Genomic DNA, 22,208 nt, shown 5'->3' on the forward strand with positions numbered 1-22,208 from the left:
TTTTATTTGTAAAGTAAAGAGAAGTCTTATATAAAAAGATGTTTCTAATGAAACTATTTGACATTTGCTTACTCTTAATTCTCATGTTATGTTGCCTAATTATGGAAGCGATTTGTTACAAACTAGCTCTTTTCAAGTCCATTATCTTTCATATTGTGTCCTCTAACTAAATCCTTTATAAGATGTAGTATTGTTTTTTAAAATGAGCCGAAACTAGATCATTGGTTTAAAAAAAATCCTCAAGTCCTGTATCCAACCCAGAAAATCATTGACTTTCTCTTTCATCTTATTAATGATCTTTAAAGTTTCAGGAACCAAGTAGTAATTATCTGGAGAAAACTATGAGAAATTTTCAGTGATGCTATTTATAGAATTTTGCTTCAAGAAAGTCAGGAAGGATGACTTGAAATAAAAACATGATTCTAAATTTCTATGAAAAAAATTCTTATCTATAAAAATCACTTAAAAGGCCAAATGAACACTTTCAGCCAATGAGCATACCCTAATTGGCAAGATCGTAAAGCATGACTAATTGGAACACTCTGACTTTAGAAAATTTAAAATTAGTTTGTATCAAGGCTTATGTCATAAGTTTCTGAAGAAAAATTTGAGTTTTAAAATTTTATTTACTTTGCCATTAGAAAACTTTTGTTTTCAATGCTGTGCTTTCTTTCCTTCTGTCTCTGTCTTGGTTTCTCTTTGTCTCTCTCTCTCTTACACACACACACACACACACACACACAGAGATTCCTTACCATTGACTAAAACTGTCCATTTGTACAATCATCTGCCCACAATTCCACTAATTGTATGCTGTAGAGACTGTTCATGTTCAGAAGGTCTAACACAGTCAATGGTTAACAGATTAATCTGAGTGAGCATAAAGTTGTCTTGGGGATAGCCAAGGCTGGGCTTCCTGTGTGTTCCCATCTGCCCTATTCACCCTTCTCCACCAAAGATGCCAGGCGAGGCAATTTGGCCACTAACTCTGAAAAATACGAATCTTTGTGTGTGGTGTAATATTGGACTATAGGAGTGTTTCACTTTTCACAAACTCTGTATATGGAAAGAATACCTAAGGAAACAAATGTGAGTTATTATTCATAGTACAAAATGATTTTTCAATTTACAAGAAATACTCCGCGCATTTCCCAGTATTTTAAAAATATAAATTATTTATAAAAATTTGTTTGGAAGTATTATTTCAGGAACATGTTCACTGCAAAAAAGGTGGTACGGTTGTACCATAGGAGAAATTTTTCTTGATTTTACATGTCAAGCAACAGCATTCCAGGGCTTTAAGGTTTGTTTAGCCTCTGGTACTGTGAAAATATTCCAAATAGAATATTACCATATTTTCTTGTACAATTTCCCTTGATATTTTCACTCTCAAACAGAGTGGGTGGGAGAATTTTGTTCATACCTAGCAGCAATCTCATTAATTTTTATGAGATTTCATCTCTATTGACTGGCAAATGGTCCTACCTGAGGTCACATAGTAATCCATCAGTGGCAAAGCTAATTGGAATGTGGGTTTCCATAACCTTCTCCTTGTGTCTCAAGCAGATTCTTTCACCTAGATCGCTTTGCATGCAATTGTGAATTTTTTCATCGCTCTTCTTAAATTTGCTGTCCAAGAGTGAGAGTGTATGAGAGGATGAAGTGGTTTAGGCAACATGTCTATTTTTAGGTTTTCTTCCCCTTAAATTGGATCAATGGAAAGAATATGTGAAGTGGAAAATATGTGCGTAAAAGGAGCTGGCATTTAATGAGCAGCTACTACATCAAGGAGACGTTGCTAAAGCAGTGTGCATCACAGGTTGGCTGACTGGTTGCCACGTGGATCTCAGACAATTCTGAGAATGTCAGAAGACCAGAGACAGGTCTGTTTGTAGGAAGAACAGAGGAACTTCACTGAGGAAGGTGCTAAAGTCTGCAGTAGGAGATGGTGGCAGGATCAGAACAACATAAGGTGTTATTGTTTGCTGCATTATTTTTGCCTTAGACCTGGTGGAGGAACATGGACCATTGGATGCAGTGTTATATTTGCATATCCACAACCACAGCAGGAGGCAGGTTTTTATATTCTTACTTATAAGAGGGGAAACTGATGCTCACAGAGAGAGAAAACAAACACATAAAGGCATCTCACTTTTTCAGAACTTGTCTACATGAGCCAGTGGAGCTGATGATCACCAGGGAACCAAGCTGTCTAGTTTTACTGTCAGATTCATGTTGTCAGTGTCCTCGAGAATCTTCCCTGTCATGGGTGGATCCAGTCACTCCACTTCTGTAATCCCATAGTATTTTGTGTATGGCTACATTTCACTGCCTTTCATGCTGCACTGTAATTTGTTTACAGATCTTCCTTCCAGGAAAACAGGATAAAATTCTTGGAAATTTAATTTTCCCCCTTAAATCACATGCCATCCGGCCTTCTACCCATAAAACTGAGCCATGAGGAAAACAAGAGCAGGTCCTTTATAGAACAGAGAGGTCATTGATGAGCTTTCAAACATAAAGCTGAGTTTCCTGACTTCTTTTTAAGGAAGGGTCTAGAGGGTCATGTTTGTAGAAAGAGAAGAGATTCAAAGTTCTGTAATCTCCCTCCAACATATCAAGAATCGATATTGCCAACTCCAGCAGAATTTCCTCCAGAATGTGGAAGATTGCCTTTTCCTCCCTTAGGGCCAAGCCAGGAGGACTGGTGTCCCAAAAGGAGGATCTGAGATGAGGAAGTCCATGCTAGAGAGGATGAGGGAGGGAGCACTTTTCCCCCACCGTGGACATGGCCAGAGGGGAGGAAATTGACAGAGGAGAAAACCAGCTGTTGAATCATATGTGCCCAGAGGGGCCCTCTCCGAACTGAAGTCCCAAGGGGAGAAAGAAAGCTAGACAGTTTGAAAGCAAACTGAAAGCAAAGCATCTTTCCTTTTGGACAGCACCACACCAACCCGAGGAGGTCACATCAGACAACAAGCAGAGTTGAAGTGTTGTTAGTTAGAACACTCTCATTCCCCAGCATCCTTCTTAGCTCCTGTTTTGCCGGAAGTCAGAGTGCTCTGCAAAGGGGTGCAGGCTGGCTGACCTGGGGCAGGACAGGGGGTTCTATGTGCCACAGCCAGATACCTGGAGGTCCACATCATCAATGAGAATTGGGGGGCTCAGCAAGGGGGGAGGAGCAGCAGAGGCCAGCAGAGTGCCAGGCACAGAACTGAGCCACAGATCCACACCCAACCCAGTGAGTGCACGCTCAACAGCTGGCCGACTGCCCAATGGTGGACAGCAGCCAAAGGACCAACGTGAGGCCAAAGGTCATGCTAGAGACCCACGTGCCTTCTCAGAAACGCGTGTGGGAGAGAGGAATTCTGAGAGGCTGGGCCTTTGTCCAAAAGCAACTGAACTATCCAAAGAAAGTTTTTAAACCAGAAGAAATTGGTAAGTTTTACCTCTAACCAGACTTTTCCCTCCAGCCACTGCTATTTAGCTACCTTGGGGATATTTGGAGGAGGTTCACTATGAAGATTAGATCAATTGTAGGATATAAAGAAGGTACAATTGCTTTGGACATCTAAGCATAGCATGAGTGAATCTGCATCCAGGCTTTGCCTGCAACACTTGAGAGCTAGGACAATTTTTTCATCATCTTTATATCCCCAGAGCATAGTAGACTACTTAAAGGTGTTTAGAGTTCCATACTTGGGTCCTGCAGGAATAAATGCACTTACTGATGATAAAACTATTAAAGATCATTTGTGTTGCCTTGCCCAATAACTGGCCCTTAGAAATTCATCCTTTCATTCATTAACTTTTTTATTCAAATATTTCATATATGTTTGACATCTATATGTACCTGATCTTGTGAAGGAGACAAAGATGAATTGTTTCCACATTTATTCAAACATCAGACATTTTTTCAGTGCTTATTGTGTATCAGGTACACAGGTCTCACCTCAAAGACCTTACAGACTTAAAGGAGAGAGGAAATATGTAAACAGCTATCGTATAAAGTAGAAAGTGACAGTTACAGCAAGGAAGGTGAAGAGGAAGAAACAGAGTCAAGACACGATCAAATGCATGTTTTCCTGGCTGCTGTGGAGTGTAGTGGAAGGAATGGAGAGAGACACTCCTCTTACTTTCCAATGGAATTACCTGATGGCATCAGGGCACCAGCCCGCAGGACCAGAGTCAACGGAGGTAGAGTATGAAAGCTCCCTTTTGTAGAAGGCAGTTTGACAGAACACATTTAAAAACAGATTTAGGGATGGGCATCATCCGGAACTAAAGAAAGACTGAAGATAGTTTTAGTGTGTCCTTCGATGATATGCAAGGGTCTCTCCCCTACATCAGGACAAAAGGCTGACCAAAAACTGTGCTGCATCCAATCAAATATTTGGATTTAGACTGCTACACATTTAAGTTATTTTCACAATCATGAGAATAGGAAGTCCAGATTTGAGAAATCTGAGAGTCAGAATATCATGTTCCCTTTAGGGGTAAGAACATTGCTTTTGAATACTTTGCCTTTAAATGCACTTTAAAATAGCTCTTGAATAGTCATTAAACTGCCACAGTCCTATACCAGGGACAGGTAAAAACAGTGAGGATAAAGAAGGAAATACAGTCTTAAAAGCTGAGCTCATAATCGTAAACTCAAGCCCACGGGACACGTTTCTAATGTGCACAGGCGTGCTTTCTCTCTGCTCATCCGTGGAGGTGGAAATTCAGGTTGGCTACAAATAAAAAGTCTACTTAGTGACTTTCTCTCGTGTGTCACAACTTCTTGACTATAGGACCTCCGTTACATAAATCTTCAGAGTGAGAGGTACCTCTTCCCATGTCTCCACTGAGCTGAATGCATATTTTTCCCACACTGCCACACTGTATTCTAATTGTTAAGGTAGCTGTCTATCATCCCATGGTATGGCTCTGGTCTGATCAGTAGCTGTGTCCCCATCATCTAGCCACAGTGTTGGCATTTTTTAATCAATAAAGGAATCTGGATGCCAAGTCTATTCATATGACTTAAACTTTAGACTCCAGAGAGACATAAGAAGGTACAAATTACCCAGCCTTTCTCTGTATCTTATACAACTTAATTCCTAGCCTACTGAAAATTCAGAAAGAGTGGACCTAGAAAGTACTGAGAGTTACAAAAAGCCATCACTTTGGTAAAAAACTGTTGCATGTGTATGTTACACATGTATGTCACATGTGTGTACCTTGTAGAATTAGTCTGTATGTCGCATGTGTGTACCTTGTAGAATTAGTCTCAGGGTCAGATATCACACTGCATATTAGGGAGGCTGGCTTTCATTCTGTATTAACCTCTGCTAACATACCCAAGGAGAGGAGTGGGCTGAAGGAAAACAATCAGGGCTAGAGGGTTTTCTTTCTCGTTCTTTGCTCCTGGGAAACAGCTTAGAAAATGGGAAGAGCTCGGACACATGCACTGTGTGAAGGAGGGGATGTGTTAAAGGTACAGTCTCCTCAGCATGGTTAGCAAGAGAACTGGAAATTGTTTCCCATGTGAGTTCATTTTAATTACCAAACTATACTGCTTGAAGAGATCTGCTTTTTTCTTATTTCACAGATGTACTAGTTTCACCTGTTTGCGTTTTAGTACTACATGGCTGAAGAAAGATGAATAAACTTTGGGTGAGAAGTTGTGAAGCTGGTATTTCTACTGATGTGGTTCATATAGCAGTTATAAAAATAGCACAGCTTTTAGAATTTATCCAAATGTCATTGCTAATCTGTCTCAAAGTCACAGACACAATCTATTCATTCTCTACAAGTCAAGAGATACAAACCCACAAATGTGCCTATAAAATAAAATCCTTATAAATCCAACATGATGGTGTTACAATCTCTCCTTTGACTTTCTAATAAAAAAAACAGCTGGGTTTTTTCACTTCCATGTCTGTCTTTCATCATCTTTTTCCTGAATAAATGTTATCTTTTGCCTTTGCTAACTTTGTTTAGCTCCCTACTATAAAGGCAAAGTTAAAATTTTTTTTCCAAAAGATGTTTGACACTGTTAGCCATTAAGCAATTGCAAATTAAACCCACAATGAATTATCACTGCACACCTTTTAGAATGGCTAACATAAAAAATAGAGATAACACCAAATGCTGGTGAGGGCAGGGAGAACGGGACCTCTCATACATTGCTGGTGGGAATGTAAAGTTGTACAACCACTCTGGACAGTTGTTTGACTGTTTCTGAAATCAAATAGTCATTTTCCACATGATCCAGAAACTGTAGTTTTGAGCATTTATCTCAGAGAGATGAGGTCTTACGTTAATATAAAACCTCCACATGAATGTCATAGCAGTTTTGTTTTTTTTTTAATTTTTGAATTTAATTTATTTTTTTATACAGCAGGTTCTTATTAGTCATCAATTTTATACACATCAGTGTATACATGTAAATCCCAATTGCCCAATTCACCACACCACCACCCCCATCCCCCCATGGCTTTCCCCACTTGGGGTCCATACATTTGTTGTTTACATCTGTGTCTCAATTTCTGCCCTGCAAACCAGTTCATCTGTACCATTTTTCTAGGTTCCACATATATGCATTAATATACGATATTTGTCTTTCTCTTTCTGACTTACTTCACTCTGTATGACAGTCTCTAGATCCATCCACATCTCTACAAATGACCCAATTTCGTTCCTTTTTATGGCTGAGTAATATTCCATTGTATATATGTACCACATCTTCTTTATCCATCTGTCTGTTGATAGGCATTTAGGTTGCTTCCATAACCTGGCTATTGTGAACAGTGCAGCAATGAACATTGGGGTGCATGTGTCTTTTTGAATTACGGTTTTCTCTGGGTATATGCCCAGTAGTGGGATTGCTGGATCATGTGGTAATTCTATTTTTAGTATTTTAAGGAAACTCCATACTGTTCTCCATAGTGGCTATATCAATTTACATTCCCACCAACAGAGCAAGAGGGTTCCCTCTTCTCCACACCCTCTCCAGCATTTGTTGTTTGTAGATTTTCTGATGATGCCCATTCTAACTGGTGTGAGGTGATACCTCATTGTAGTTTTGATTTGCATTTCTCTAATAATTAGTGATGTTGAGCATCCTTGCATGTGTTTGTTGTCAATCTGTATATCTTCTTTGGAGAAATGTCTATTTAGGTCTTCTGCCCATTTTTGGATTGGGTTGTTTGTTTTTTTAATATTGAGCTGCATGAGCTGTTTATATATTTTGGAGATTAATCCTTTGTCCATTGATTTGTTTGCAAATATTTTCTCCCATTCTGAGGGTTTTCGTTTCGTCTCGTTTATGGTTTCCTTTGCTATGCAAAAGCTTTGAAGTTTCATTAGGTCCCATTTGTTTATTTTTGTTTTTATTTCTATTTCTCTAGGAGGTGGATCAAAAAAGATCTTGCTGTAATTTATGTCAAAGAGTGTTCTTCCTATGTTTTCCTCTAAGAGTTTTATAGTGTCCGGTCTTACATTTAGGTCTCAAATTCATTTGGGGTTTATTTTTGTGTATGGTGTTAGGGAGTGTTCTAATTTCATTCTTTTACATGTGGCTGTCCAGTTTTGCCAGCACCCCTTATTGAAGGGACTGTCTTTTCTACATTGTATATCCTTGCCTCCTTTGTCATAGATTAGTTGACCATAGGTGCATGGGTTTATCTCTGGGCTTTCTATCTTGTTCCATTGATCTGTGTTTCTGTTTCTGTGCCAGTAACATACTGTCTTGATTACTGTAGCTTTGTAGTATAGCCTGAAGTCAGGGAGTCTGATTCCTCCAGCTGTTTTTTTCCCTCAAGACTGCTTTGGCTATTCGGGGTCTTTTGTGTCTCCATACAAATTTTAAGACTTTTTGCTCTAGTTCCGTAAAAATTCCATTGGAAACTTGATAGGAATTGCATTGAATCTGTAGATTGCTTTGGGTAGTATAGTCATTTCCACAGTATTAATTCTTCCAATCCAAGAACATGGTATATCTCTCCATCTGTTGGTATCATCTTTAATTTCTTTCATCAGTATCTTATAGTTTTCTGCATACAGGTCTTTTGTCTCCCTAGGTAGGTTTATTCCTAGGTATTTTATTCTTTTTCTTGCAATGGTAAATGGGACTGTTTTCTTGATTTCATTTTCAGATTTTTCATCATTAGTGTATAGGAATGCCAGAGATTTCTGTGCATTAATTTTGTATCCTTCAACTTTACCAAATTCATTGATTAGCTCTAGTAGTTTTCTGCTGGCATCTTTAGGATGCTCTATGTATAGTATCATGTCATCTGCAAACAGTGACAGTTTTACTTCTTCTTTTCCAATTTGTATTCCTTTTTATTTCTTTTTCTTCTCTGATTGCTGTGGCTAGGACTTCCAAAAGTATGTTGAATAATAGTGGTGAGAGTGGACATCCTTATCTTGTTCCTGATCTTAGAGGAAATGCTTTCAGTTTTTCACCATTGAGAATGATGTTTGCTGTGGGTTTGTCGTATATGGCCTTTATTATGTTGAGGTAGGCTCCCTCTATGCCCACTTTCTGGAGAGTTTTTAACATAAATTGGTGTTGAACTTTTTCAAAAGCTTTTTCTGCATCTATTGAGATGATCATATGGTTTTTATTCTTCAATTTGTTAATATGGTTTATCACATTGATTGACTTGTGTATATTGAAGAATCCTTGCATCCCTTAGATAAATCCCACTTGATCATGGTGTATGACCCTTTTAATGTGTTGTTGGATTCTGTTTGCTAGTATTTTGTTGAGGATTTTTGCATCTATATTCATCAGTGATATTGGTCCGTAATTTTCTTTTTTTGTAGTATCTTTGTCTGGTTTTGGTATCAGGGTGATTGTGGCCTCATAGAATGAGTTTGGGAGTGTTCCTTCCTCCGCAATTTTTTGGAAGAGTTTGAGAAGGATGGTTGTTAGCTCTTCTCTAAATGTTTGATAGAATTCACCTGTGAAGCCATCTGGTTCTGGACTTTTGTTTGTTGGAAGATTTTTAATCACAGTTTCAAATTTCATTACTTGTGATTGGTCTGTTCATATTTTCTATTTCTTCCTGGTTCAGTCTTGGAAGGTTATATCTTTCTAAGAATTTGTCCATTTCTTCCAGGTTGTCCATTTTATTGGCATAGAGTTGCTTGTAGTAGTCTCTTAGGATGCTTTGTATTTCTGCGGTGTCTGTTGTAACTTCTCCTTTTTCATTTCTAATTTTATTGACGTGAGTCCTCTCCCTCTTTTTCTTGATGAGTCTGGCTAAAGGTTTATCAATTTTGTTTATCTTCTCAAAGAACCAGCTCTTAGTTTTATTGATCTTTGCTATGTTTTCTTTGTTTCTATTTCATTTATTTCTTCTCTGATCTTTATGATTTCTTTCCTTCTGCTAACTTTGGGTTCTGTTTGTTCTTCTTTCTCTAGTTCTTTTAGTGTAAGGTTAGATTTTTTATTTGAGATTCTTCTTGTTTCTTGAGGTAGGCTTGTATAGCTATAAACTTCCCTCTTAGAACTGCTTTTGCTGCATCCCATAGGTTTTGGATCGTCGTGATTTCATTGTCTTTTGTCTCTATGTATTTTCTGATTTCCTCTTTGATTTCTTCAGTGATCTCTTGGTTATTTAGTAATGTATTGTTTAGCCTCCATGTGTTTATGTTTTTTACATTTTTTCCCTGTAATTCATTTCTAATCTCATAGCGTTGTGGTCAGAAAAGACGCTTGATATGATTTCAATTTTCTTATATTTACTGTGGCTTGATTTATGACCCAAGATGTGATCTATCCTGGAAAATGTTCTGTGCACACTTGACAAGAAAGTGTAATCTGCTGTTTTTGGATGGAATGTCCTATAAATATCAATTAAGTCTATCTGGTCTATTGTGTCATTTAAAGCTTCTGCTTCCTTATTTATTTTCATTATGGATGATCTGTCCATTGGTGTAAGTGAGGTGTTAATGTCCCCTACTATTATTGTGTTAGTGTCGATTTCCTCTTTTATAGCTGTTAGCAGTTGCCTTATGTATTGAGGTGCTCCTATGTTGGGTGCATATATATTTATAATTGTTATATCTTCTTCTTGGATTGATCCCTTGATTATTATGTAGTGTCCTTCCTTGTCTCTCATAACATTCTTTATTTTAAAGTCTATTTTATCTAATACGAGTATTCCTACTCCAGCTTTCTTTTGACTTCCATTTGCTTGGAATATACTTTTCCATCCCCTCACTTTCAGTCTGTATGTGTCTCTAGGTCTGAAGTAGACAGCATATAGATGGGTCTTGTTTTTGTATCCATTCAGCAAGCCTGTGTCTTTTGGTTGGAATATTTAATCCATTCATGTATAAGGTAATTTTCAATAATGTATGTTCCTATGACCATTTTCTTAATTGCTTTGGGTTTGTTTTTGTAGGTCCTTTTCTTCTCTTGTGTTTCCCACTTAGAGAAGTTCCTTTAGCATTTGTTGTAGAGCTGGTTTGGTGGTGCTGAATTCTCTCAGCTTTTGCTTGTCTCTAAAGTTTTTTTTTTTTTTTTTTGCAGTATGCGGTTCTCTCACTGTTGTGGCCTCTCCCATTGCGGAGCACAGGCTCCGGCCCGTGCAGGCTCAGTGGCCATGGCTCACGGGTCTAGCCGCTCCGCGGCATGTGGGATCTTCCCGGACCGGGGCACGAACCCGTGTCCCCTGCATCAGCAGGCAGACTCTCAACCACTGCGCCACCAGGGAAGCCCCTAAAGCTTTTGATTTCTCCAACAAATCTGAATGAGTTCCTTGCCGGGTAGAGTAATCTTGGCTGTAGGTTCTTCCCTTTCATCACTTTAAGTATATCATGCCACTGCCTTCTGACTTGTAGAGTTTCTGCTGAGAAATCAGCTGTTAACCTTATGAGAGTTCCCTTGTATGTTATTTGTCATTTGTCCCTTGCTGCTTTCAATAATTTTTCTTTGTCTTTAATTTTTGCCAGTTTGATTATGTGTCTCGGCATGTTTCTCTTTGGGTTTATCCTGTATGGGACTCTCTGAGCTTCCTGGAGTTGGGTAGCTATTTCCTTTCCCATGTTAGGGAAGTTTTTGAGTATAACCTCTTCAAATATTTTCTCGGGTCCTTTCTCTCTCTCTTCTCCTTCTGGGATCCCTATAATGCAAATGTTGTTGCATGTAATGTTGTCCCAGAGGTCTCAGGCTGTCTTCATTTCTTTTCATTCTTTTTTCTTTATTCTGTTCTGCAGCAGTGAATTCCACCAATCTGTCTTCCAGGTCACTTATCCATTCTTCTGCCTCAGTTATTCTGCTATTGATTCCTTCTAATGTAGTTTTCATTTCAGTTATTGTATTGTTCATCTCTGTTTGTTTGTTCTTTAATTCTTCTAGGTCTTTGTTAAACATTTCTTGCATCTTCTCAATCTTTGCCTCCATTCTTTTGCCAAGGTCCTGGATCATCTTTGCTATCATTATTCTGAATTCTTTTTCTGGAACGTTGCCTATCTCCACTTCTTTAATTCTTTTGTGGGGGTTTATCTTGTTCCTTCATCTGGGACATAGCCCTCTGCCTTTTCCTCTTGTCTCTCTTTCTGTGAATGTGGTTTTTGTTCCACACACTGCAGGATTGTAGTTCTTCTTGCTTCTGCTGTCTGCCCTCTGGTGGATGAGGCTATCTAAGAGGCTTGTGCAAGTTTCCTGATGAGAGGGTCTGGTGGTGGGTAGAGCCGCCTGGTGCTCTGGTGGGCAGAGCTCAGTAAAACTTTAATCCGCTTGACTGCTGTTGGGTGGGGCTGGGTTCCCTCCCTGTTGGTTGTTCGGCCTGAGGCAACCCAACACTGGAGCCTACCTGGGCTCTTTGGTGGGGCTAAATAGGGACTCTGGGAGGGCTCACACCAAGGAGTACTTCCCAGAACCTCTGCTGCCAGTGTCCTTGTCTCCACGGTGAGCCACAGCCACCACCCCCTCTCTGCAGGAGACCCTCCAACACTAGCAGGTAGGTCTGGTTCAGTCTCCCCCGGGGTTACTGCTCCTTCCCCTGGGTCCTGATGTGCACACTACTTTGTGTGTGCCTTCCAAGAGTGGAGTCTCTGTTTCCCCTACTCGTGTCTAAGTCCTGCAATCAAATCGCACTCACCCTCAATGTCTGATTCTCTAGGAATTCCTCCTCCCGTTGCCGGACCCCCAGGTTGGGAAGCTGACATGGGGCTAAGAACCTTCACTCCAGTGGGTGGACTTCTGTGGTATAAGTGTTCTCCAGTCTGTGAGTCACCCACCTAGCAGTTGTGGGATTTGATTTTACTGTGATTGCACCCCTCCCACTGTCTCATTGTGGCTTCTCCTTTGTCTTTGGATGTGCCATATCATATTTGGTGAGTTCCAGTGTCTTCCTGTGGATGACTGTCCAGCAGCTAGTTGTGATTCTGGTGTTCTTGCAAGAGGGAGTGAGAGCACATCCTTCTACTCTGCCATCTTGGTTCTTGTCTCAGAAGATCTCTCCAACAATCAACGAGATTGATTTCAAGTCCGTCTCATCTACATGGATGTTAGAGCTGATATAATTCTGTGGTCAGAACATCAAAAGAATAGACTCCTTTTCCACCTTCTACAGGCTACACACATACCTTGGCTTGTGGCCTCTTCCTCTTTCAAAGATAGCAATGATGGGTTGAGTCCTTACATCACAAAGACAATGACCTTCTCCTGTAGTCACACCTCCCTCTAACTCCTCATAGCAGTTTTATTTGTAAAAAACCAAAGCTGGAAATAATCCAAATGTCCTTCAGCAGGTGATGGCTAAACAAACCCTGATAGGTTTATACTATGGAATACTACTCAGCAATAAAAAGACCAAACTATTGATACATGCAACAATTTGGGTGGACTTAAGGGTATTATGCTTAGTGAAAAAAACCAATCTCAAAAGGTTAAACACTGTGTGATTCTATTTTATATAGCATTCTCCAGCTGACAAAATCATAGAGATAGAGAATAGAGTAGTCATTGCTAGGGATAGGAATGAGGGTGGTGGAATGGGTGTGACTTCATAGGGGTCGTATGAGGGAGTTTCTTTGTGGTGATAGTATAGTTCTGTATCCTGACTGTGGTCGTAGTTACACAAATCTATACATGGATCAAATTGTGTAGAGCTACACACACACACCGACAAACGAGTGAAGGAAAAGGGATGAAAACTGAATCAGGTCTGTGGCTTAGTTAACAGTATTGTACCAATGTCAATATCCTAGTCATATAAAATGTCACCATTGGGGAAAAGCTGTGTGGACAGTTCATAGAATCCTATATAGTTTTGCAATTCCTTGTGAGTCTATAATCATTCCAGAAATATATATTTTCCTCTCACGCTTCATGCATTAATTGTTTGTGACATTTAACCATGAGTTTAAGGAATTAACTGAAAGGGCAAGAGGATAAAGCACAGAGAGCCTCTTCATGTCTTTTTGTTCTATATCACTGTTCTTAAGAGAATCAGAAGACAAAAGTACTTGGTCCTTTGCCAACTAGTAATGAGGACTGTCTTGTTAAAACAGAAGCGCCTTTGCAAAAGGGCTGTTGGGCTACATCCTATCATTCCTTTCCTCAGAAACCTTCACAGCTCTCTTTTATTTACAAAATCAAGCCACACTTTTCATCCTGACCTGGAAGACCTCCTACGACATGACCCCAGCTTAACTTTTTTGCTCTATCTTACTTTATTCCATAATGAGCACCCATTGCTTCAATCTGTTCTCTGCACCACAGCCTGCCTGCCTTTAAAACTCAAATGTGGCTTCCCACGGCACTTAGCCTAAAGACTCAAACTCTTGACCTGGCTGTCAAGGCTTGTTGAGTCTAGCACTTGCCTCCTTCCCCAGCCCATCTTGCCCCACTCTTTTCTTCACTCTCCTTGCCTAGTCACAAGCCCTTGCTCACAACCTCATTCTTGCCATGGTCCTTCCCACCACAGAGCCTTGAGCACGCTGACTTCTTTGCTTGGACCTCTTTCCTTCTCAACTAATCTTCCACTTCTCTTATAGATCTCAGCTCTACCACTAGCCTTTTAAGAAAATCTTCCCCAACTTTCCAGTTTAGGCCAAGTTGTTTTGACAAATGTTCTCGTAGAACTGTGTTGCTTTCTTTTAGAATACTCATCTCTGACTATAATGATACAGCCATTCATTTGGTTATTTGGCTGCCTTTCCCATTTGCCTGGAAGTGCCAAAGAATATAAAAAGTATCTTTTTTTACTGTTTCCTCACTGTTCACTACCTAATACACTGACTTGAACAGAGAAGTAATCAATAGTTATTTTTGAAGTGACTGGATGAATCAAACTGGAATAATTGTTCTCCAATCATATTCCTCAGGTTTTCTGCCCCTAAGCTTTTGCCATGATTTTCTTTCTGGGTTCAAAGCTATACCTAAATTTTATTCAATCTTATAGAATCCTCTGAATGGGTACTTTCTTGCCTCTGCAAATAAACATCATCTCTGGCTCCTGTGAAAACTATAGCACTTTGGCATCCGTTCCCTTGCCGTACATGATGTTACTATCAATAGACTGTGCCTCTTGTCCCCTTTATAAGTTCAGAAGCTCCTGGAGGGTAAGGTTGATTCATTTCCTTCGTTCTTTTCTCTTTTTTAACTCTGTAGAAGCTTTATCATTCTTTTTTTTTCTGTTAATGTTTTTATTCTTTAATTTTATTTTATTAAAAATTTTTTTATTTTATATTGGAGTATAGTTGATTAACAATGTTGTGTTAGTTTCAAGTGTACAGCAAAGGTTGATTCATTTCTGTTTACATCACTTGCAATAACTAGTACATTTCTTAGATGTAGAATTAGTGTATTTTCCTTATTGATTAATATATGAATAAAAGCTAAACACTTAGCACGTATTATGTTCTCAATTAATATTTATAAAAACAAGGGAAAATCATTATAGGTCCTTGTTAGTTCCACTGATTTGCAATGAGTAAACAGAACTGAATTACAGAACAGCAGTACAGACATGGTTCCCAGAGCAAATGCCTTCTATTCTGACCATTTATTATTATTTAAGAAGTTTATTTTTTGTAGGTAGCAAAATGGTTCTAGAATTGTTTGATTCAACATGCTTTTTTACTTCCCCCTATCCCTTGCTCAGTAAGTTATAATGAAGACAAACTGATATTTCAGTAGAATTACTTTTTGACTTTTGACAGAATTAAAATAAATTTTGCATAGAATGCAGCATTAAATGCAGTGTCAAACAGCTAATTTGAGAGAGGTGGCAGGATGGATTAATGGTGGTGCATAACATGGGTTGAACAAAACACCTGAGGACAAGGGGAAAGTTGTTAAAACCCTGTCACTGGGCTTCCCTGGTGGTGTAGTGGTTCAGAGTCCGCCTGCTGATGCAGGGGACACGGGTTTGTGCCCCGGTCCGGGAAGATTCCACATGCCGCAGAGCAGCTGGGCCCGTGAGCCATGGCCGCTGAGCCTGCGCGTCCTGAGCCTGTGCTCCGCAACGGGAGAGGCCACAAGAGTGAGAGGCCCGGTACCGCAAAAAAAAAAAAAAAAAAAGAAAAAAAAAGAAAAAAAACCTTGTCACTGTCTACAAAAAGAAATTGAAAAACTGAAAATTTTTTTTAATAAATCCCCATAGAACTTAAGCAACCAGTAATTGGTTGTGACTTTTCAATGCTTAACAAAAGAAAACAAAAGTCAAATGGATTTCCAAAGGGGTAAGTTTCCTCTTCATGCTCCCCAGGAGGCCCATTTATAATTTTTGACTCTGCACTAATGGGCCCAGTTCTGCCATGAAGCCAGCATTCCTTTCTTCTCCCACATACCGGTATAGACATTCCAGGGGCCTCTGCATGTGGGTAGAGAACTGCTGGCAATTTCTGTGTCCCCAAATACTGGAAATCAATGCAATTTAATTAACCTCTTTAAACATTTTTGAGTGCCTATTATGTGCTGGGTTTCCTACCAGGTACTAGCGATTCAAAGGTGAACAAGAAATCCTCTTTGCTGTGAAAAGCTTACAGCTTGGTGGAGTAGGTGGAAATATTCAAACACCATTCTTAGGTAAGACAGACTGTGAAGACAGAGCTATAAAACAAAGTGCCTGGGAGCACAGGAGAGAGAGAGAGAGAGAGAGTGAGAGAGAGAAAGACAGAGAGAGAAATTTGTTGTCATTGTGGGGCTTGTGGAAGTGAATAGGAGCTAGGCTGAGTTTGGAGCACTGTGGTCTTTCTCCCAGCATCCATCCACCTCATCTCTCCCTTGATGGGTGACAGATATGTGATTGGGTGAGACTGATCCTGCCCTGACTCCAGGAGTGAGTGCTGATTGGTGAGCCAGTGATTCTCAACTAGAGATGGTACCTGCTAGAGGGCATTTGGAAATCCATGAGGATACTTCTAGTTGTTACAAAGGCTGAAAGATGCTATGGGCGTTTGATGGGTAGGGACCAGAAATCTTAAATGACCTATAAAGTAGGAAAATGACTCACATCATGAAAAATTGTCCTACCCAAAATGCCAGTAGTACTCCTACTGAGAAACATTTGTCTAAACAAATCAGAGAAATCTCATCCTGTATTGGTTCAGAGAGTCCAGGTCTAGGTCAGTTAGCTCACACTGGTCCCCTGCCATCAGTGTGGTCCAATCAAACAAACCTCTGGACTTTTCTTCAGTGGTTGTAGGGAAGCATCCTTTCTGTCCCTTATTGGGTATGCAGGAGGAAGCATGTAGACCCTACCTGATTCTGATTTAGATAGATTCCCATTCAATCTATATAAGCTGAATTTACTCAAGTGGTTTGTTTGCTTGTTTGTTTCTTCATTTTTGTTATTGTTTCTAAGCAAATTATTGGAATGGCAGCAATGTTGTTGAGGTATCAAATCTAAGTAAAATCTGATACGTGAACAATATTTTGTTTTCATCCTGGAGGCTTGGAATGACTATAAAATTCATAATATTGTCATAAAAAGAGAAATAAGGGTGAAACAAAAATAGTCAAGATTATTATTTATGGTTTAATGAGGAATATAAGTGGTGCCTGGTAAAAATCGTGAAAATCTAAGTTAAATTTGCAATGGTGTGTGTGTGCGCGTGCACACTTGTACACATAATTACATAAAAGAAAAAGAGAGAGAGGGAGGGAGGAAGGAAGGATGCAGTGGCTATCTTCATACCTAACACACTGTAGAAATTTAAATCTTGTCCCTTTAGGAAAAATTCTGTCTCTTCAGCTTACAAAATCTACACATTAAAGAAAGCTAAAAGAAAAGATTATTAAGCACTTTGATTACTTAATCAAAGTCCATTAGCATATTCTAAAATCTTATAAGTTGTGATTAAAATAGATTTATTTTTATGCTTATTAATAATTCTTCTGCTGACGTAAGATTAGTATTCTTAGCTACAAATTATTTTCCTACATTGTCAATGGTTCTTATGGTATACTAAAAACAAAGAAGAGATGTACAATTACATGTGAATTAAGAAAAATTAAAGGAACACAGAAATAAACTTCCACTTAATTTTTATATAACCAATTTCCCTCTTGTTGCAGAACTTACACACTAGTAATCAGAACTCCCAAGTGACTAAACTGAAAGTAAACTACATCTGGAAAATGAGGAAGATGAGAAGGGAAGAGAGCCTTGGTACCTGGATACTGGTCAGAGTCGTGTACTGGTAAGCCTTGACCACCAGATAGTTTGCTTCCAAGTCTATCAGTCCCAGGATCATATACTTCCACCATCTTCGTCGTAAAATTGCCAGGAGGTTTTCTTCTCCTGCGTTACAAAGTTAAGAAGAAATGGATTAAGCTCTGAACACGTTGAGAAACTGTATATTTAGAAGGATTCTAAAATATATATTACAGTACAATATTTTTTACCGTACCTTATCAAACGTTTAACTAAACAAATGAATCAATATGTCCAAGAATGACACGCTTGTGCTTAGTTTACTAGACTTCATGGTAGATTTCAGCCCTTCAAATTAGTTCCTATCCCAGAACAAGACTGGACAGGTTTTTAGTTCACTATGCAAAACATTTTCTCACAAACATTTGAACAAAAAATTTTGTCAAGTAAAAATAAAAGGAAAGGTGTTCAGAAAGGCTGTATAAACACGTGAAATCCAAATCATCCTGAACTTCAGGATTGTGGTAAAATAGACAAAAATGGAAAGAGGGTAGTCAAATGGTGCTTAGCCGCAGATCTGCAGTAAGGCTGCAGGGCGCCACCCTGAGGGCTCGCTCGCCTCTGAACCTTACACGCAGGTGGTGTGTGGGTGATGGGAAGAGAGAGGAAGTTGGGGGTCACTCATCGATGGGGAAGAGTGCCACAGGCCTTGGTCTTAATGCTACCAACGACTGCAAACTTCACCATCTTGCCTCTTACGCTGGTAGCCTCAGAACAGACTCTGAACTGCTTAGTTCTTCATCCTTATTTTTACATATTTCAGGCCTGAAATGTACCTTTTCTCAAAGTGGGGGAACATGATTATTAATAATAACAGCTTTCTGGGGCCAACCTGTGAGGAATCCTTAGAGGATGTGGAACATGCAGAAACCCTGAGTGAATGGTGATTCTTGATACCAAAGAAACAATCCAAACATTTGGCCCAAAGTATGCTTTCTCTTGCTCTTCAATGTGCTGATTCCCCTGCATGGACTATTCTTCCCCCAGCCTTCAAATGAAGGAGCAGCATAGACTCTACCACCAGGAAGCCTTCCTTGATCTCTCACTTTGATCTTCTCAGAATCGGTTGGGTTTCCGTGCTATGGGCTCCTTTAACACCCTTTCTTATTCCGCAGATACAGTACTTATCTCCCTGTGTTATAATGGCCAGTTTTCTTGACTCTGTTACTCATTAGATTATTAACAATTTGAAGAGAGTGGCACTGTCTCAGTCATCACTTTATCTCTAGGGCCCAACAGTGCATGGTGAGTAGTCAATAAGTAATACAGAATCTATGAACACATTTTGTGTTTAATAACCTCAGCAATGTTAAATAACATTGAAATTGAAATATTTAAAATATATCTACTATAAATATTCATGCACCAGACAATGAAAATTGTTTTCTAGTTAGAACATCTGACATAAATTCATTTGGTGACCGTTTTACACATAATACTCTATACATAGGACATAAAAAGGTCAATGGCACACTGAACCGCAAAGCTGAAATTCTAAGGTCACAAGTCATTGTCCCAGTTCATTTACATGATGAACAGAGAATTGCTAAACTCGGAGCACACCAGCCACATTTCAATATGTGACATTGAAAATCTGGATCATGGCGCTGTTTGTTCCGTCAATCAATACATATTCAAAGTTACACAGATTCAAAGGAATGATTTGTTGTCTTGCTGTTTGTTCTGCTGAAGAAGTTTGCAAGCGAAACACTCTAAACAAATGCTCCCATATTGCTTCACTTGAGCACCTGAAAACGTACAACACACTTGCTTAGCAAAATTATCCAGGAAGGCAAGAAAGCTCTCTTTTTTTTCTGGCTGAGCAAAAAATGCAACCTTTAAAAGGACTGCTTAGGGATTTATCTACATGACTCTCATTAACACTGATGTATAATAGGCCATTAAAATTCTAGAATAGTGAAGATGTATTCTTTAGAGCCCTTGTGCCAAAGTGCTTTCTAAACCTCACGAAACCGGGCCATCCATAAAAGCACCAGCACAACTGGTGGTACGTTAACGTTTTGAAGCAAAAGAATTTAAAAAAAAATTAAGAGGAGTAATAAAATCTATGGGTGCAAATTTTAGAATTATAATTTGGCATTTAAATTTGTTCTGTTATTATTCTTACTATCAACATGTTCAAATATAAAGAGAAAGCATAGAGAATAATGTGATAAGGTAATCTCCAACCTGATTTAATTAATGTTAAAATTTTGCCATGTTTGCTTCAGATTTTTTTCTGAGAAAGGAAATGTTACAGATGAAATTGAAGCCCCCTTTCTGCCAGATTCCATTCCCTTCCCTCCTTCCTCAAATCACCATCTTGATATTGTTATGTATCCTTCATGTTCATGTCTTTGTTATATGTTTTCTACATATGTATGTATTTAAATGAAAGTTTATTGTATATACTGTACCTGTCATTCTTCTAGGGTTCTTTATACTTAACATTGTTCTAGAAATAGATCCCTATTTTTTAATGTAGAGAATAAATATAATATACTTTAAATGATATATAATCACATTTTATGAATATGCCACAATTTATCTCATCTCCCACTGACAGACATTTAAGTTGTTTCCAATTTTTCTTTAAAGAACATCCTTGTACATATGTATCTCTATAATTGGTTTAGAGTTTAATTCTGTTTTCATTCTCCTTTTAAAGAACTGTGGAGTATGCCAGTACTCACAAATGTGAAAAACATAATTAAAGAAAGTAACCCTAATTGAAAGTAACATAGCATTCCAGCAACAATAACTATGGCAATAATTGAGAATAGAGAGGGAAATTATTGACAGTCTTGATCATGTGACTCATATCTCATTTCACTAAGCATCAACAGAACGACCAATCAATGTGTTTTTTCATTTTTGTAACAAATACTTATATGATACTATGTACCAGGCAGTGTCTATGTGCTTTACAAATATTAATTTACTTAATCCTTATAATATCCCTGTATGGAAGGTATTTCTTTTAACCGTATTTACAGATGACAAAACCGGGGCCTGGAGGAGTTAAGTAACTTGCCCAAAAGTTCACAAAGATGAGACAGGATTTGAATTCATGACAATCCGGCACTAGGCTTCATACTCACTGGTACTGCACTATTTTGCCTTATTGGTTTGTAATTAGGGCACCATCCTCAGGAGTCATTCATTTCTCATTAAAGGAGCTATCATGACCTGCTTGTCCCAACTCACATGCAGGGTGCCCCCTCTGCCAGACTCCAGGGGGCGCCTGGCACATTGAAGCCGACGTGCACGGCGTCCCCTAGTGTTGCCGGTGCCCAGCTGCGCAGTCGTGTGTCCATTCCTGAATCAGCTTAGGGATGAGCATGTGTCCCATCACCCTCACTTCAGCATCAAAAGTTGATGTCTCCCTGCCTGACCTAAGTGCATGACAGAGTTTCCCTCGTGAAATGTAAAATAAGGCTTTCAATCAAATTTATGGCTTAACAAAGCCTAATGATAAGAATTACTGTTATATGCTGTACTACTAGTTGAAGCCTTGGGCGTAATAACAATGGTCACACATGGGGTGGGGCGAGCGTGGCAGTGGTCAATGAATGTTGAATGAAGGAAGCGGAAACACCTGTGCAAAGACTGAAACATGGTCCACATTCACGGCAGCGACTGGAAACCTGAAGAGCCTTGATGCATGGATAGGACTCTTGTTCACCCCCAGTGGTGGTCTGAGTAGAGAATAAAAGGATTGCGAGACAGCACCAGAGGTGAATTCAGCAAAGGGAACGAGAAGCTGCATTATTCTCGGGACTGCCTTTTCATTAAGGGCTCTCATGGGTGGGGTGATCCTTCATGGTGTTTTTCTGCAAGGACAGAACTCAGCATGCATTTGCACAGAGGGTCTGCAGCAAGAGTGAAGCCCCTGCAAAGAGGGCAAGACCCTTGCTTGAATGGACGCCTCCTCGGCTCACAACTTGAAGCCATAATGCTATCTTCCTTTACCAGAACTCCAAGGGAAGAGGTTAAATATTCATCAGTGAATTTGAAAAAAGGTGTGACTGAAGATGGAAGTTTTAATTACTCACCTTTAAAAGGTGAAATTTAGTATTAGGATATAGAATTCAAAACAATTCTTTTGTCAGAAAAGTGAACAAAATAAATGTGCTAATAATAAGGAAATGAAAACGTAAGTGGTTCACAAAAAGAATTGCAATCAATTGCACTTCATAATGTGAATCTGAGGGTAAGGATGAAATATAAAAAGGACAAATAATGAAGATTACATTTTGTTTTGTATGGTTTCATTCACTGTCACTACTGGAGCCAGACAGTGAGATTAAGAAGAGCATAAAAGGCAGTCCTTTAATGTGCTGGCTTAGTGGCAACAGACCTGGGTTTGGACACTGATGTACCTTAGTGGTCCTGAGTAACTTGGGTAACGGCTCTGAACCTTGATCCCTCTACTGTAAAATGGGGACTGGAGCAACTATTTCATAGGGCGTTGTAGATTAAAGGCAGCATGAATGTCGTATTTAAGCTAATATCTAATGCCAGGTATATGCACAAGAC

General features: G+C 39.2%; 1 protein-coding gene across 1 annotated transcript in view; it reads right to left on the bottom strand.

The window, feature by feature from the left end:
• Positions 1-22,208, bottom strand: part of SLC35F1 (solute carrier family 35 member F1) — a 425,543-nt gene that overhangs the window by 78,568 nt on the left and 324,767 nt on the right. The window contains exon 3 of the mRNA XM_060030038.1: positions 17,629-17,756. Within this exon, the coding sequence (XP_059886021.1) occupies positions 17,629-17,756 (128 nt within the window). The remainder of the gene's footprint in view (positions 1-17,628; positions 17,757-22,208) is intronic.

Source organism: Delphinus delphis, chromosome 14 (assembly GCF_949987515.2).
Source record: "Delphinus delphis chromosome 14, mDelDel1.2, whole genome shotgun sequence".
Classification (NCBI taxonomy): domain Eukaryota; kingdom Metazoa; phylum Chordata; class Mammalia; order Artiodactyla; family Delphinidae; genus Delphinus; species Delphinus delphis.